The sequence below is a fragment of the Bicyclus anynana genome, chromosome 3 (assembly GCF_947172395.1).
Source record: "Bicyclus anynana chromosome 3, ilBicAnyn1.1, whole genome shotgun sequence".
Lineage (NCBI taxonomy): Eukaryota > Metazoa > Arthropoda > Insecta > Lepidoptera > Nymphalidae > Bicyclus > Bicyclus anynana.
In genome coordinates, this window is record NC_069085.1 from 4,316,818 (window position 1) to 4,333,082 (window position 16,265).

The window sequence follows — 16,265 nt, forward strand, 5'->3', positions numbered from 1 at the left end:
ACCTCTACTTGGATGCCGTAAAATTGAAAACCAAATCTTCCAATCCGGCTACTGAAGTCACAAGCACTATCGACCGGAAATATTCAAAATTCCGACCGTCTTTTTACTAATTGAATCCACAATAACAAGTTAAAACTAACGGGATATATCGAAACATAAATATTTCTCTAATTTTCGTACATGCAGGTAATTGAGCGTTCTATTTTTCGTTCTACATACCTCGAAAATGGTTTCTAATTCGAAAGTCATAACACTTTTACTAAATTCAACATTTTAAACGTATAATAATTCGAAAACACATGTTTAATTATTTGTTTGTGCTCGTTTTACAACGCGTCGTGTTCGTTTTGGTCTTATACGATGTACGAGTAATTAAGTGTATCATTCAATGTCAATAAGTTTATCAATTGACCGTTTCTCTCTCTCTCGATTGAATCAGTTTTGTATATAGACTTTATCTATATGTTATAACTTTAACGACTGCACTGGTGCTAATATTTTGTGCTTGATGACAGAATGGTTCTGGATTTGATTATAATTCAATAAATTAAGGAATATAGATATATTTTTTAACTTTTTCATCTACTCTACAAAGCCCCCATAAAGCGGTTAAAAAAATTACTAACTTTAAAAGTGATGTCGAAAATCAACACACAAGTCATTCACGAAAAAATTACAACAACAATTAATTCAATGCCACGCTGTCTGAGTATAAATAAACAGTCAAAGACTTAGTTATCCTAAAGCAAACTTTAAAAGCTGAAAAGTTGTCAGCTCTACCATAAAGTTTGTTTGATTTTGGTGAACTGGACGGCTATTCTGTAACCATGTTTTAATATAACTCGCAAGTGCGAGTTTCGAATTCACCTCTTTCTTTCTCTTTCTAAAATATCGGGTTAGACAGTGAGAGATAAAGGTGAATTCGAGACTCACACTTTCGAGTTACAAAAACATCGGTACGGAATAGCCCTCCTGGTGTTTGTTGAAGTGAAATTCTTTAGGCGCGATGGGCACTTGCTGGTAAGGGGAAATTGTATAGGTTCGCGTCACCGGCATGCTCATGACTGGAGCACGAGCAGTAGCTTAACCTTGGACACTTTTTGGATGGGTGAAATCTCGTGCGTTCGCGCCACCGACATGCTTGTAGCAGTAGGTTCCATACAGGGTGTCCCGTAAATATTACATGGTGATACCTGACATCAATGTCTACTAAAATAACGCAATTGTCAGTCGACATTTTACGGTTTTTACGTTATATTGGTAGAAAGTTCACTACCTTCAGTGCAATTTAATCGTACCATGTGCTGAATAATTACTTAAAAGTTTATTTTTTTTTTGAATAATTGTAAGTAGTCTCTTATGGCTACTATTTTTAGACTTGCTCAAGCACAATTTGCTGTATACACAATCTCAAGCTCGCATAGCACTAAATAAGATAACAAAAAATATACCCGGCGTTCTGAAGTGGAGGTTTGTAGATAAAAGTCGAGTGATTGAACCTGATTGTATTTATTAAATTTCGGATACTCTATGATACCGGTATTATCGAAAGCTCTCGAAAACGCAGAATGCAAGCTTTCTAAACGTATAATAATTTTATCAAAGCAGTCATAAATATATGTTGATTTATAATAGAAAGTATTTGCATGAAGAATAATTCATACGTAGTTAAAAATGCAAATCGGCACGCACTGTCGCACTGCTCTGTTTTTGAGTTCGTCATTTTATAAATAGATATATTATTCAAAGAATATTTTTCATTACTAAAAGCGAAATCTGTATACCTACTTGTACCTATTAAAAACAAAAATTCCCTATTATGTTTTTTTTAATTAAGGTAGGTATTTTTAAATAAAGTCGAGAGTAAAAAAAAATACGCTAAAAAGAAAATAGTATGTACTAGCGGACGCCCGCAATTTGGTCCGCGTTGAATTTAGTTTTTCATAAATCGCTCGGAAACCGTGGATTTTTCCGAAATGAAAGTTAGCCTATATGTATATCTAAAATAAAATCTATTTTATTCCAAATTTCAGTCAAATCGGTTTAGTAGTTGCGGCGTTAGAGTAACAAATATCCATACAAACTTTCGCGTTTATAATATCAGTAGGATAGGATGTCTACATATTAAAACCATTAATTCTTCCGATCATCTGATCACCCAAAACATGAGACCAACGACACATCTCGTGAAGAGAAATGGACAAATTTCGACCAATAGCGGCGCAACCGGAAATTTATTATTTATTTATTTATTTAATAGGTTTATTTACAATCACTTACACTAACTAAAATAATAAAATGTAACTAAATTATAAATCACTATACGTGTAGTGATTACTTACAAATAAACACACACAGCATGAAATAAAGAAGAACAGTAATTAAAAGATAACTTAAATATCACAAATAAAGAACATACACACTAGTATTATTAACTGAAAAATAAGAAAAAATGAGAGAAATAAAGAAAATGAAATAAGCCCATTTTAGTCATAAGAGTACCAAGTAGAGATGATTTTTTCCGAAAACTGTACATTGATTCAGAGTAAATGTTAACTAAATAACTAAATGCCGGTCTCTTTCTTTGCGTTGGGACGACAGCAATATTTAGTCGATATTTTGTCTTTTTCATTCCACTTGGTCGCAAGTTAGGCTTTATGGGCCCCCTACCATAAAACAGGAGCCAAAAAATAAGTATTTTTCACACATTTCAAAGTGAACCACGAAACAGGTCGTAGCTATTGTAAAATAGGTGTTCACTTCTACATACTCCCACGCCAACCTCACGAGTAAATAGTGCAAGTCCGCAGGCGCGACCACTCTCGCTCTCGATATGGTATTGTCCACATACTAGTTTGACTGCGGACACTATGCTAATGTGCCTACCTATTGTGGATTTGTTTTAATTGAAAGCGAGTTTGAATACCAGCCTTTTCGTTTGTATGCCGGTGGAATTACAGGCACAACTTGGCAATTTACGCATGTTTATTGCGTGTATGCCCAGGGAGATGTGGGAGAGTGACCTGAAGCACTATTAGTGGAGATAAAGAACCGCGACTATGCTAGCGTACTGAAAGAGGTAAAATCTGGACTAGCGAACGAAGACATTGTCTTTTCAAAAGTGAGAAAAACAAGAAAAGGCGATATACTTCTAGAACTAGAAAAAGGACGAACCGGAGGTGTCTTACAAATAAAAAATAAAATGGGAGAAATATGTCCCACTTTAACGCTTAGAACACTCAAAGAGTCCGCTGACGTTATAATAAAAGGTTTAGTTAGATACTACTGCCGAAAGAGAAGATATAGATCAGGTTATCAAACTAAAAGTAAGTGAATTCCGTATCAAGCGCTTTTGGGAGAATAGTTATGGAATCAAGACGGCGATATTAGAGATGTCAAAGGAAGAGGCTCAAAAACTAGCAGATGAGAGAAAAATAAAAATAGGATTGGTGAGGGCTTCGGTTAGCCTTCTGGACCAAAGGAAAAGATGCTACAGGTGTCTCGAATATGGTCATGTTTCTACTGTCTGCCCAGGACAGGATAGAAGCTCTCAATGCTATAATTGCGGAGAAGAGGGACACAAAGCCAAGGATTGTGCGAACAAGATGACATGCGTCATCTGCAAAGATAAGAGAACAGAAAACACAGATCACCGCACTGGGTCTAAAAGCTGCCCATCGTGGAAAAAATGGTTCCCGGTCTTAGAAGAACGAGGCCAAAAAACGGGGGGTAACAGCAGGTCGTGGATTCCCAGGGTCACCGCTCAAGGTATTACAAATAAACCTTGACAGGATACGATCGGCCCACGATCTGCTGGAGGTAACTGCAAGAGAACACAACATAGATATAGGTATTATATCGGAACCAAACAGGAAAATAGCAGAGAAACAAAAGTGGTTAACAGACCTCAGAGGTGACGCATCCGTGATTGCATTTAACAATGGGTTGCAGTTGAAAGTCGCGGCCCAGGGAAACGGGTTTATTGCTATAGACCTATCCGGGCTTATCATATATAGCTGTTACTTCTCGCCAAACTACGGCTTTGAAAAGTTTGAGGAAGATCTAAACAAGCTTTTTGAAAGCATCGAGGCACAGCATGGCGATATAGTGGTAGCCGGAGACTTTAACGCGGCCTCAAACGTCTGGTCCACTAAAGCCGAGGACGCTCGGGGGCGCCTTGTTATGGAGTTCTTGGCAGGCGCAGATATGGTCATAGCCAACGTGGGCCTAGCTCCAACTTTTCAAAGAGGAACAAAAAAGTCAACCCCTGATATTACGATTGTAAGCTCCAGTCTGACACAAAAAATTACAGAGTGGCAAGTCCTGGGAGAAGACAGCATGAGCGGACATCGATACGTAAAGTTCAATGTAAATGAGAGGGAGATAAAACCGCCTATACAAGTACCAACGGGATGGAAATTAGACAAACTTGATCGAAAAGAACTGGAGTTCAGTTTAAAGCAAGTTAACATTCAAACAGCAGCGGAATTGATAGAAGCTACTAGAAAGGCCTGCAAGAAAGCGATGCCAATGAAATCAATACCCAAGAAAACTCCGGTTTATTGGTGGAATGAAGAAATTAGGGAAAAGAGGCAACTCTGCACAGAATGCCGAAGAAAATATACTAGGCAAAGAAGGAAAAAGAATAAAGACTCAACGGAAAATAGCGAGAAAGAGGAATTCCTAAGAGAGCGCTATAAAGCTGCAAAATTATCGCTGCAGTGTGCCATAATTAAATCTAAACAAGACCAGTGGAAACAGCTCTGTGAGGAAGTGGATAAGGATACGTGGGGGCTAGGATACAAGATAGTAACTAAGAAACTGCGAAGAAGTCCTCCAAGACTTAAAATGGATCTAATCAAATCGGTGATTGAAGTGCTGTTTCCAGTGCACAGCGACTTTTGTCGGATTGTCAATTCGAACGCTCCCGATAATATGGAGTTAACACTGGAGGAAATAAAGATAGCAGCAGAGAACCTCAAGGCAAAGAAGGCACCTGGACCAGACCAAATCTATCCGGAGATTGTCAAAATTGCAGTCGAAGTGATCCCTGAAGCTATCAGGAAAATCCTACTGGAGGCTTTTACATCCGGAAATTTTCCTCCCGAGTGGAAAATAGCTAGCCTAGTGCTGCTCAAAAAGACAAACAAGCCAATCGATGACCCGACGGGTTATAGACCGGTTTGCCTGTTAGACTCGTATGGGAAGCTTCTGGAAAGAGTTCTTCTAAATAAAATCGAGAAGCTTTTGCCGGAACATGGTGGTCTCTCTAATCACCAATACGGGTTTAGAAAGGGTCGCTCTACTTTAATGGCAATCGAAAAAGTAGTGAAAACAGCCATACAGGCAAAGAAAGGAACGGGTAGAAATCGTAAACTATGCGCCTTGATATGCTTGGACGTCAGAAACGCTTTCAACTCTGCACCCTGGAAAGAGATTGTGCTGGAAATAAGGACGAGGCGTTTCCCCGGGTACATACAAAACCTGGTTAGTAGTTACTTGGAAGAGAGGTACATAAAGGTAAAGGATACCACTGGAAGGGAGGATATGATAAAGGTCAGTAGCGGGGTACCTCAGGGATCAATTCTAGGTCCAACCCTGTGGAATATCCTTTACGACGGAGTCTTTCAAATAAACCAGGCGGAGGGAGTCCAATTGGTGGGCTTTGCCGATGACTTGGCCTTAGTAGTCGTAGCAAAAACGGAGAGAGCACTTATGGTCAAGGCCAACACGGCACTAAAGCTCATAAACAGGTGGATGCTCGGAAAACAGCTGTCTTTAGCTCCAGAAAAAACTGAAGCTATAGTGTTTAGCGGCAGAAGAAAACTAGACCCTATTACGTTTATAGTTAAGGATGCCTCAATCAGTCCAAAAGACCACATAAAATATCTCGGATTTTGGCTAGATAAGAACCTGAACTATAAAAAGCACATAGAGGAGGTAGCAAAAAAGGCGCAGAATATGACGGAGGCACTGTATCGGTTAATGCCAACTAAAGGCGGTCCTAGAGCCAGTAAAAGAAGGGTGCTAGCATCAGTGGCCCACTCCGTCATCCTTTACGGAGCACCTATATTTAAGGGAGCAATGGAAGTCGATCTCTATCGACGAAAGCTGGAAACGGTGCAAAGACGTCTCGCAATAGGCATAAGCGGGGCATACCGGACAGTTTCCACTGAGGCTGTGCTAGTAATTGCGGGTCTTGTACCTATACACAAACTCGTAAAGGAACGGGCGATGTTGTTCGAAAACAGAGACAGATCATCCGCAGAAGTCCGAGAGGATTCACTGACGGAGTGGGAGAAAGAATGGCTGGGACAAGGGAAAGGGACCTGGACACGGGAACTGATCCTTATAAAGTGGCACAAGAGACAGCATGGAGAGGTAGATCGCTGGTTAACGCAGGCGCTTAGCGGTCATGGAGTTTTTAAGACATACCTCTTCGCCATTGGAAAGGCGCACGACGAGTCATGCTACTTCTGCGACGAGGTAGATACCCCGAGGCATGCACTATTCGAATGCTCAGGTTGCACAGACCTGAGAGCTGCGGCCGACGGAACAAGCGACGGGGTAAACGCAGCAAACCTTATAACTCGTATGCTGTCGAGCGATGAAGAGTGGCAAAAGTACGCTCATATGCTCCGAGCCACGATGAAAAGAAGAGAAGAAAAAGAAAGAGAAGAAAAACGAGAGAGCTAAATATATCAGGAAGGTCAGCGTGAAGTAATGCCAAGCGGTTCCGCGCTGACCACGGAGCACAGGGGAGGTTATTTTTAGTCCGTGCAAGTCGGACATGCCCTGCCGACTAGCCGGCAGAAGTCCGAAGGGATTTTTTTCCTCCCCGACAAAAAAAAAAAAAAAAATGCCCAGGGAGATAGCACTTTGCTTTCGATCATCGATTCCCAAAGTGGTCCAGGTGCCGGTAGAATTACAGGCACAACATAGCAATATACGCATGTTTATTGCGTGTTTGCCCAGGGAGATAGCGCTTTGCTTTCGATCATCGATTCCCAAGGTGGTGACCCCCAAGGGTCGACGGAAGTCTCGGCGGGGGTCTACTTTTACGTGACATAAAAATGGTGGTTCACGTTTTGTAAGCGGAGGTCCACGAAAATTTATCTGGTTTCATGCCCAATGGGGAATTCTATAAATAAAATAATTTGTGAATTTGTTGGTTTCTTGTGCTGTGAGTAGATATCGAAAATTAAAGTTGGCTGAAATAACTTTTCCTTAGACAATTTAACTTTCTACCATCCACTCACAGCATACCTAATCAATTAATCATTTAACTAAGTAATCAATTCTCTCTTTTTTTTTAAACTGTTGTATTTTCGTGGTGGCTGTTGATTCAGCTGCAACAAAAATTTCCATAGGTGAATCTAATCAGCTAATCACATTTTTTGTCGAGTTTAGGATAAAAATTTAGCAGGGGGTCCAACGGATCCAGTTAAATTAGAAAGTAGTCTATGAGAAAAGTTTCGGAACCTCTGCTTTAGCTAAATACCCAATATGGTCTTTATCGTATAATGTGGTATTTTTGGATTTTTATGATGATACTCTTTGGATTTCTTTTTTTTCTTTTGTTTTTTTAACGATATTTAACACATCTTTTTTAATTAATATGACCAATATTCCCCATTCCAACTAGTCGGGAAAAACTGTGTTAGGTATGGGAACGACAGTATAACTATTAGGAGTGGGTACGACAATAGAACAACAGGGCCGGGATCGAACCACCACCCCCCGGTGAGTCCGACCGCTCTTACCGTTGAGCTATTATCTGATCTATCAATCAACTGTTGAGTTTATTGGCGGCTCTTAGCAGAATCTGTCTTCCAAACAGGTGGTAGAAACTCTACGTATTAATTTTTTCACAAGCGCTTGTAAATCTAATACCATTTTTTAGTTGCCTATTTTTGCTGCTAAGCAGCATTGCTGAATTGCGGTCTAATTGCCGATGTAAATACATCACGAGGGTAACACCTTCGCCTCAGGTTAAAACACTATGCCTTGCACGAACACATCACTTCGCTAGAAGTGGTATTCTGTTTATATAGACTAGTAGACAGCCCGTTTCACCCACGTAGTTCCCTTTCCTGTGGGAATACGGGGATAAAACATAGGCTACGCGGCTTTCTAGTGGTAAACGAATTTTTAAAATCGGTTCAGTAGAGCCAGAGATTACACCATATAATGAACCTCTTTATAATATTAGTATTTAACCAACTTCAAAAAGGAGGAGGTTCTCGAGTTGACAGGTATGTTTTTTTTATATATTACAGTATGATTATCCCTGTATCATTAGGTAAAATGTATGGACGAGTAAAAACAACTCACTTATTTGTATTAAATTATTTTAAAAATTACAATTGTCCAAATACCATTTACAATAGTTAAACTTAAAAAAAAACAGTTAAGTATACGTACGAGTACATATTATGTTTCTATTTTCAAATCGCTTAACACAAAAGTGTGTCTGTGTGCAGTAAAGGTGAACGCCCTGGACAGTGCTAGATTGAGTTTGCCGGAATGTGTTGCCAAACGCAATGATCGGAACCCGCTTGCCGTGTTTCACTTTCCGGTATTTTGGAGGCTACTTCAAATGTATAAGGGCAGCGCAATTCGTCCGATATCCGGATGAATTAAATATGTTTCGAAAACTACGAGTTCACCAGTATAATTGACAAAACAAAGATTAACCATTTTTCACTCATTGATGGACCTAGATTTGACGATTGTACCGTTTACAAATGAGTGTCATTTATTAAATAACTAGCTGACGCCACGCGGTTTCACTTGCGTGGTTCCCGTTCCTGTAGGAATACGGGGATAATATATAGCCTAAAGTCTTCCTCGCTAAATGAGCTGTCTAACACTGAAATATTTTGTTAAATCGGACCAGAAGTTCCTGAGATTAGCGCGTTCAATCAAACAAACAAACAAACTCTTCAGCTTTTGGTTCAGTCAGGTTCTTTCAGTTTTGGCTTCAGGTTCTAAGCTACCTGTCCACCAATTTTACGACATTTTTGACGAATGTGTAGATAATAACAGTTTTAGACTTTTAGCAATTGTGAATTGATGATTTTGAAATATAAGGTTATTATAAAATAAAAGATATTTTGTTATTTTTTCTGTAACGTGCTGGACCAAAAATCGTCGGTTTCCTTTGACTACTTGTCTCTGCCGCCTAGACTGTACCACCGATTTAAAAGTCAGGTTATCTGCTGAGTAAATATCCTTACTCCTTTTTTCGTAGTCCACAAGGAACCCTTATAGCTTCGCCATGTCTGTCTGTCTGTCCATCCGTCCGTCCGTCCGCGGTTTAGTGAAGAGAGTATTACTATCTACGTGCGATTCCGAATCGGACGACACTCAACCAAATTTTTAGGAGAAGAGATGGGATATTCTGGTTGGTGGGAACGGCTTCGGTTAGTTACCACCCTACCGGCAAAGACGTACCAAGCGATTTAGCGTTCCGGTACGATGTCGTGTAGAACCCGAAAGGGGTGTGGATTTTCATCCTCCTCCTAACAAGTTAGCCCGCTTCCATCTTAGACTGCATCATCACTTACCATCAGGTGAGATTGTAGTCGAGGGCTAACTTGTAAAGAATAAAAAAAAAAAGATGTGATCTAGTGAGAGACACTATTAGCTACAGGGTTACAAGGCCTTGACTTTTTCAAGTATATTTACGGCAAGCGTGGGTATTGTTTTCATTGAGTTCCATATTTAGTAAATGCTACATCTGTTTTGGTTAAGCAGTAAAATAACACGTTATACAAAACTAGATGTTATTCATACGTCTACTTTGTTCATCTGGATCTGGTTATATTTATTTCATATATTTTATTTACTTGGTTATCATCTGGAAATGAATTGCCCGTACTAAATAGAGCAAAAATGCAACTTAAATCATTGTAACGTCACTTGCACTCCATAGATGAATACAGGCACTGCCTACCCCGTGGAAGTTAAAATCTAACGTAACAAACAGAATTGAAGTATACATTTTTTTTTTGGGTTTTTAAATGTAGGTAACATTAAAATAAAGATACAAAAGTAAAACAAGTTTTCTTTTACCTTTTTTTAAACAGATTTGATTAAAAAAAACTTAAAACAAAAACATGGCATAACAATGTATTAAAAACATCGTTTTAAGAAATATGATCTTATGCCGCTCGATACCTATCCCATATCAATGAATATATATAATAGATACCAAAATAAGAAAAAATCTACCTTTATATGTTAAACTGAGTGACATTGTATTAGCAATTTTGTTTTGTTTTGTAGCAGCAGGTTGTGCTAAAAAAAAACATTTAGGCTACTTTTTATAAAATCTATGGTTCCCGCAAGATTTGTGAAAAACTGAATTTTACACGCGGACTAAGTCGACGAACGAAGATGTATCATCATCATCATTAACAAGCCATATTCGGCTCACTGTTGAGCACGAGTTTCACAATGAGAGGGATTATGCTAATAGTTCACCACGCTGGCCCAATTGGCAGACTTCACACACGAAGAAAATTCAGAAAATTGTCAGGAATGCAGGCTTCCTCACGATGTTTTCCTTCGCTGTTAGAGACACGTGATATTTAATTTATCAAAATACACATTGCTGAAAAGTTTGAGATTCATGCGCCTGACAGAATTCGAACCTACGTCCTAATCGAAGGCCAAGGTCATATCCCCTGGGCTATCACGGCTCTCGAAGATGTATATGTGTTTAAGCGTGTAGAGTTTACATACGTAGATGTTATTCTAAAACCAAAATTCATAGAATAACAAAATCTATTAAATATATAAGGTATATTTTTAATAGATTAAAAATAAATGTTAATAACATTATTTACATAAATAAAAAAGCTTTCCATTCAGTTGAAAGATCTTGAAGCTTTTGTTCAATGGGTTAATGTTATTCAAGGCGAGCGAGCAGCGATCCTTGAACTCTGATCTTGAGTACAAGTTGTTTGCTTGTTGGCAAAATAAGAGTTGAAAATTATTGTGTATTTAATGTTGTTGAAAATAAGATTTAACTAATTTATTGTTTTATTAGCTACCGCGATTATTATTATTATTAAGTGAGCAATTTATTATTTTATTAGCTACTTTTTGAGTAACAAATATGATTTTTTACTGAAAAAGTATTAAGCCTTTAATTTTTTGGGATAAAAAGTACTAATATGTTGCTCAGTAACCTCCTCTTACAATGACATTATTCATTTCATTTATTTATGTTTCAGAGATTATCCTAGACAAACAGACAGACAGTCACACAGACCGATAGACAGACAGAAAGACTATAAAAATATTATAAAAGACGTCCACCGCTATGTAATAAATTTCAAGACAAATTTTCATTCTATTTGTGAAATAAATTTTCTTATTATACCATACACTATAAGTATACCCACTCATTATTCTGCAAGTAAGTACCTACCTACTATACTTACTACTTACGTCACTAAACTAGCATTAGATGATGACCTAAGAACTTACGGAAATCATTGAATCTATTGTATGCATTCTATGCATCAAATTACTAAAAATATCTTTTTTGTTATTAATTCACAAATATGTATATTCAATAGAATGTAAGATGCAACAACGAACTCTTTAGTTTCAAAAGAGCTTGTAAACTAAGCCTGTATAGTCTGGCAAGTTTGTTGATGACACTCCCATGATATGCGGGCGACGGGGGGAAAGACTGCGCGGGTGTGAAATCGTGCGTTTCGGTGCATCAATCGTGGGTTTTTCATTCATCGCTACACGCCCCCCCGGCCCGCTCGGACCATTAGGAGTGTTACGAACGAAGTTGCCAAGCTATAGTCAACACCTACTTGAAATGAATAAATTTTGATGGTCGACAAATTCTTACTTCGTTCGTTAACGTGTTAAAAGACTACTCTAATGTAGATGATGTGATGTACAGATGTACCTTGTATCCGATATTTCTTTATACATATATTTTAACTTCCTTTCATTGGCCAAGCTTGCCTCATCATCATTACTTTTACATATGAAATATACTCACTCTGGTAACGATCACCATGATGTCGCCGACATGTGGTCACCGGCACGATCTAAAACAAAAAAACGATTATCGATACGGGAACGTAAAATACGCGTGTAAAACCACAGTAGTGGTAAAACTGCGGACGGTCTATTAGTCTATATTGATATTACTAGCTGACGCCGCGCGGTATCACCCGCGTGGTTCCCGTTCCTGTAGGAATATGGGATAATATATAGCCTATAGCCTTCCTCGATAAATGGACTATCGAACACTGAAAGAATTTTTCAAATCAGACGAGTAGTTCCTGAGATTAGCGCGTTCAATCAAACAAACAAACAAATTCTTCAGCTTCATAATATTATTATAGATACGAGTCGTCATCAACCCATATTCTTCTCACTGCTGAGCTCGAGTCTCCTCTTAAAATGAGAAGGGTTAGGCCAACAATAGTCCACCACGCTGGCCCAATGTGGATTGGCAGTCTTCACACACGCTGAGAGTTAAGCAAATTCTCTGGTATGCAGGTTTCCTCACGATGTTTTCCTTCACCGTTTTAGACACGTGATATTTAATTTCTCAACAGCATATACGAGAATATATACAAGGAAACAATATACAACCAATTTTCATAACGCAAAGCGATTAATAGACCTCCCGTGACCAGAAGGCTGGCCTATATTTAGGTCAGAGAATCAGTATTGCCATACAACGTGGCAATACTTCCAGCCTTCTGGGAACTTTACCAATGATCATCGATTCGGATGAATTCTACGACGCCTAAGTCTGTAGAAATAATTTATATTTTATTTTTATATTATGTTTTGGTTAATAAGTAATAAGTAATATTTAAATTTCTAAAAAAAAAAATTAAATTTCCAGAGCTGTGATAGCCCAGTGGATATGACCTCTGCCTCCGATTCCGGAGGGTGTGGGTTCGGGGCATACACCTCCAACTTTTCAGTTGTGTGCATTTTAAGAAATTAAATATCACGTGTCTCAATCGGTGAAGGAAAACATCGTGAGGAATCCTGCATACCAGAGAATTATCTTAATTCTCTGCGTGTGTGAAGTCTACCAATCCGTATTGGGCCAGCGTGGTGGACTATTGGCCTAACCCCTCTCATTCTGAGAGGAGACTCGAGCTCAGCAGTGAGCCGAATATGGGTTGATGACGAGAATATTTCAATTTCTAGTAACTAACCTTTAGTTACTAAAAATTTAAATATTGTATTTAGTTGTATATGTATAATTGTTTCAGTATATGAATAAAAAGATATAGTAACAGGTAAAATTCACGTTCATAAGTATATCTGGTTACAGATAAAAAGTTTCAACGTTTTCCTAGCCATTCATCACTTGTTTCAAACTATAAAAATTCACCACACGCAACGAAGCATTCATTCCCGTCCGCGATATGAACCGACGTCGTGTCTCCAAACAACCAACGCGTTACTAAGTGTACGTGAAGAATCGTTGTTAATGATGCAATTACTATATAGTCGGTCTAGATGCGATACCTCGTAACTAAAAATTTTTGGTAAAAATTGATTTTGATGCAGAAAGCTTCAAACAGCTTTTCCGGTGGTAGCCCGTAAATATTTTGTAGTACGTACATTAAAAAACGTTTTTCGCATAAAACGACTTTTAGTGATACCTAAAAGTTGTTTCTTGTCTCTCCTGTAAAGTTCGTCAGTTTGCACTAACGAGCTATTACATCTAGACCGATGATATATTAGCATACTAAAATGAAGATAATGGATATTACCTCTGCTTTTGATAGAATCAGAGGTCGTTTGGTTTGAATCCGGTCATGCACCTCCAACTTTTCAGTTATGTGCATCTTAGGAAAAACATCGCGTGGAAAACATACTTAAGAATTTTCTTAATTGTCTGAGAAAGAACCTGAGAATTTTCTTAATTTTGGTACATGTGTGAAATCTACCAGTCCGCATTGGGCCAGCGTGGTGGACTATTAGTCTAACCCTTCTGAGTAGAGACTCGAGCTCAACAGTAAGATGAATATTGGCTCTTACCGATAATACCTACTGGATATTGGTGATTTTTTTGTGTTGCATAATGTTATTATAATTATATGTTACATGCGGATTCTATATACGCTTACGCTTGACTACAATAGTGACCAACACACGTTTAATTATAGTCGTGGGTCCTACAGAAACGTGAGAATAATTGACCGTTTGTGGCTAGCATAGAAGATACCTATTCATTCTATCACATTTCACTAAGTCCGTGCGTTTAAGTAATATTTACAAAACCCTACACCTATTAGCATACACTTCAGTGTATGCAGCTACTAACAAAACCCGAGCAAAAGGATTACTTGAAGTTAACATTCGTGTTTACAAAGTTAATGAAAGTAAAAGGCACACGGACGCATTTGTTAAACAAAACGCAGGTGTTATTGCTATTGTTCGGCTCCGCGACCGCTCGACTACAGGCTTCTTTCATAGAACAATAAGATGGCAATTCTGTTGTGTTTGTTTTCAAAACAATGAAAAGAATACGCACGTATTTGCATGCTGCGAGTGTTAAATTTCACGGGCTATGGTTGCAACTTCCAATATTGCACACAAACACTCCCTGTGTTTATATTTTGTGTTAACAACTAGTGGAGGCCCGTAAGTTCGCCTGCGAGAAAATCAGTGTACGCTTTCGTCATCTTTTGCACTTCACTTGGTACATTTTATGGATTACTAACTATTTTGTGACGAAAGTCAATGTCCCAACGAGTACCATGAATACAACTAAAATAAACAACGAACTTAATTATACAAAATATCGAACTTTCACAAAAAGAATCTTATTTTACCTTACCAAGGTTGAAAATTCTTCAAAAATCAAGCAATCGGCCCCAACTATAACTAAAGGTATACACTATAAGGTGTTTGTAGACCCTTCACCAGGTGGATTGACGACATCAAGCGAATCGCAGGGATTCGCTGGATGCAAGCGGCTCATTATAGTGATGTTTGGAAGTACCTACAAAAAGCCTATGTCCTGCAGTAGACATCCATCGCAGGCTAATATGATGACGGTATATTGTTGTAAAATAAGTAAGTAGGCATAGGGCGAATACGGAGGCGATACAGCTAATAAATCACTTCGGAAGTCTTTTATCCGGCGACCAATCATCTGGGCGAGGCGCAATACAATGTCATTGGGGAAAACCCGCACACCAGGAAGTTTTCCATTCAACTAAATACAAAAATGTAAAGAGATATTCGTCGATTTCAGTAAGAATACGCAATGGAGTCAGCTTTCTCATTAAGTTTTTGACTAAATAGATTAAAAGTCTGTGCTAGTCAGACCTTTGACATTTTATAAAAGCTGTAGAATGAACGGTAGACACATGATGTTTGCACTGTGGTCGCTTTATACAGCAAAGTATAAAACTTTAAGTAGCGATTGGGCGAGTGACATGAACTCGGACAGCATACGAATGGGGGTAGCAAGATTTTGTGAATTAAAAATTATGGAAAACCCAAATGTGCACGCCGCATAAAACTCACTAGATGAAGAAGAAGAATAACTACTTTTATTGCACACAAAAATACAAAAATAATTTTAAAACATTAAAAATTAAAAAAATCAACTTAGCATGCAAAGGTAGCCTTATTGATGCTATAAGCAATCTCTACCAGGCAACCCCTGTGTTGTGAACGCCGTTAAAACCGTCACGAATAACAGGGCAATACTTCGTAGACACACTCGCTAAGAACACTCCTGATGATGCTTGGTGACAAAAAACATGGCGGTTGTACTTTCCCGTACCAGTTCTGTCACAAGAAACTACAATACTACTAGAAGTGTAAGCAATACACCACAAATAATCCCTAAGATACACTAAATCTAAGTCACGAAATAGACCGTAAACACATAAAGATACTATATCATTAATCTGTGCATATAATAATACTGATACGTATAAGTTACAAATAATAATCACTAGAGCATCACATTTAACTTCAGTACATCAAGCTATCAAGCCTCAGGTAGGCCGTATTTAATTAATACCTGCATGTCTTACAAGGTACTTGGCAACGGAATACATACTAGACGCGTTCCATATTTGTCACAGAGTACAGTCAAAGAGCTAGTGGAAAACATTAAGGCACTGTACGGCTTACGAAATATATTACTGTAAGATTGTTAACATCGTCAAATTTTAAAATATCGGAAAATAGTGTATTGTGCAATCCACGTTAAATTACTTTATCATCTAATTTCT

The 16,265-nt window shown here is 38.3% G+C and overlaps 1 protein-coding gene across 2 annotated transcripts in view; it reads right to left on the reverse strand.

Annotated features, from left to right (window-relative positions):
• The window catches only part of LOC112052239 (myosin-VIIa), a 45,724-nt gene that overhangs the window by 19,108 nt on the left and 10,351 nt on the right, over window positions 1–16,265 (reverse strand). For both annotated transcript variants that reach the window (XM_052891331.1, XM_024091246.2), the window contains exon 2: window positions 12,035–12,083. In XM_052891331.1, the coding sequence (XP_052747291.1) occupies window positions 12,035–12,052 (18 nt within the window). In that variant the 5' untranslated portion in view covers window positions 12,053–12,083. The remainder of the gene's footprint in view (window positions 1–12,034; window positions 12,084–16,265) is intronic.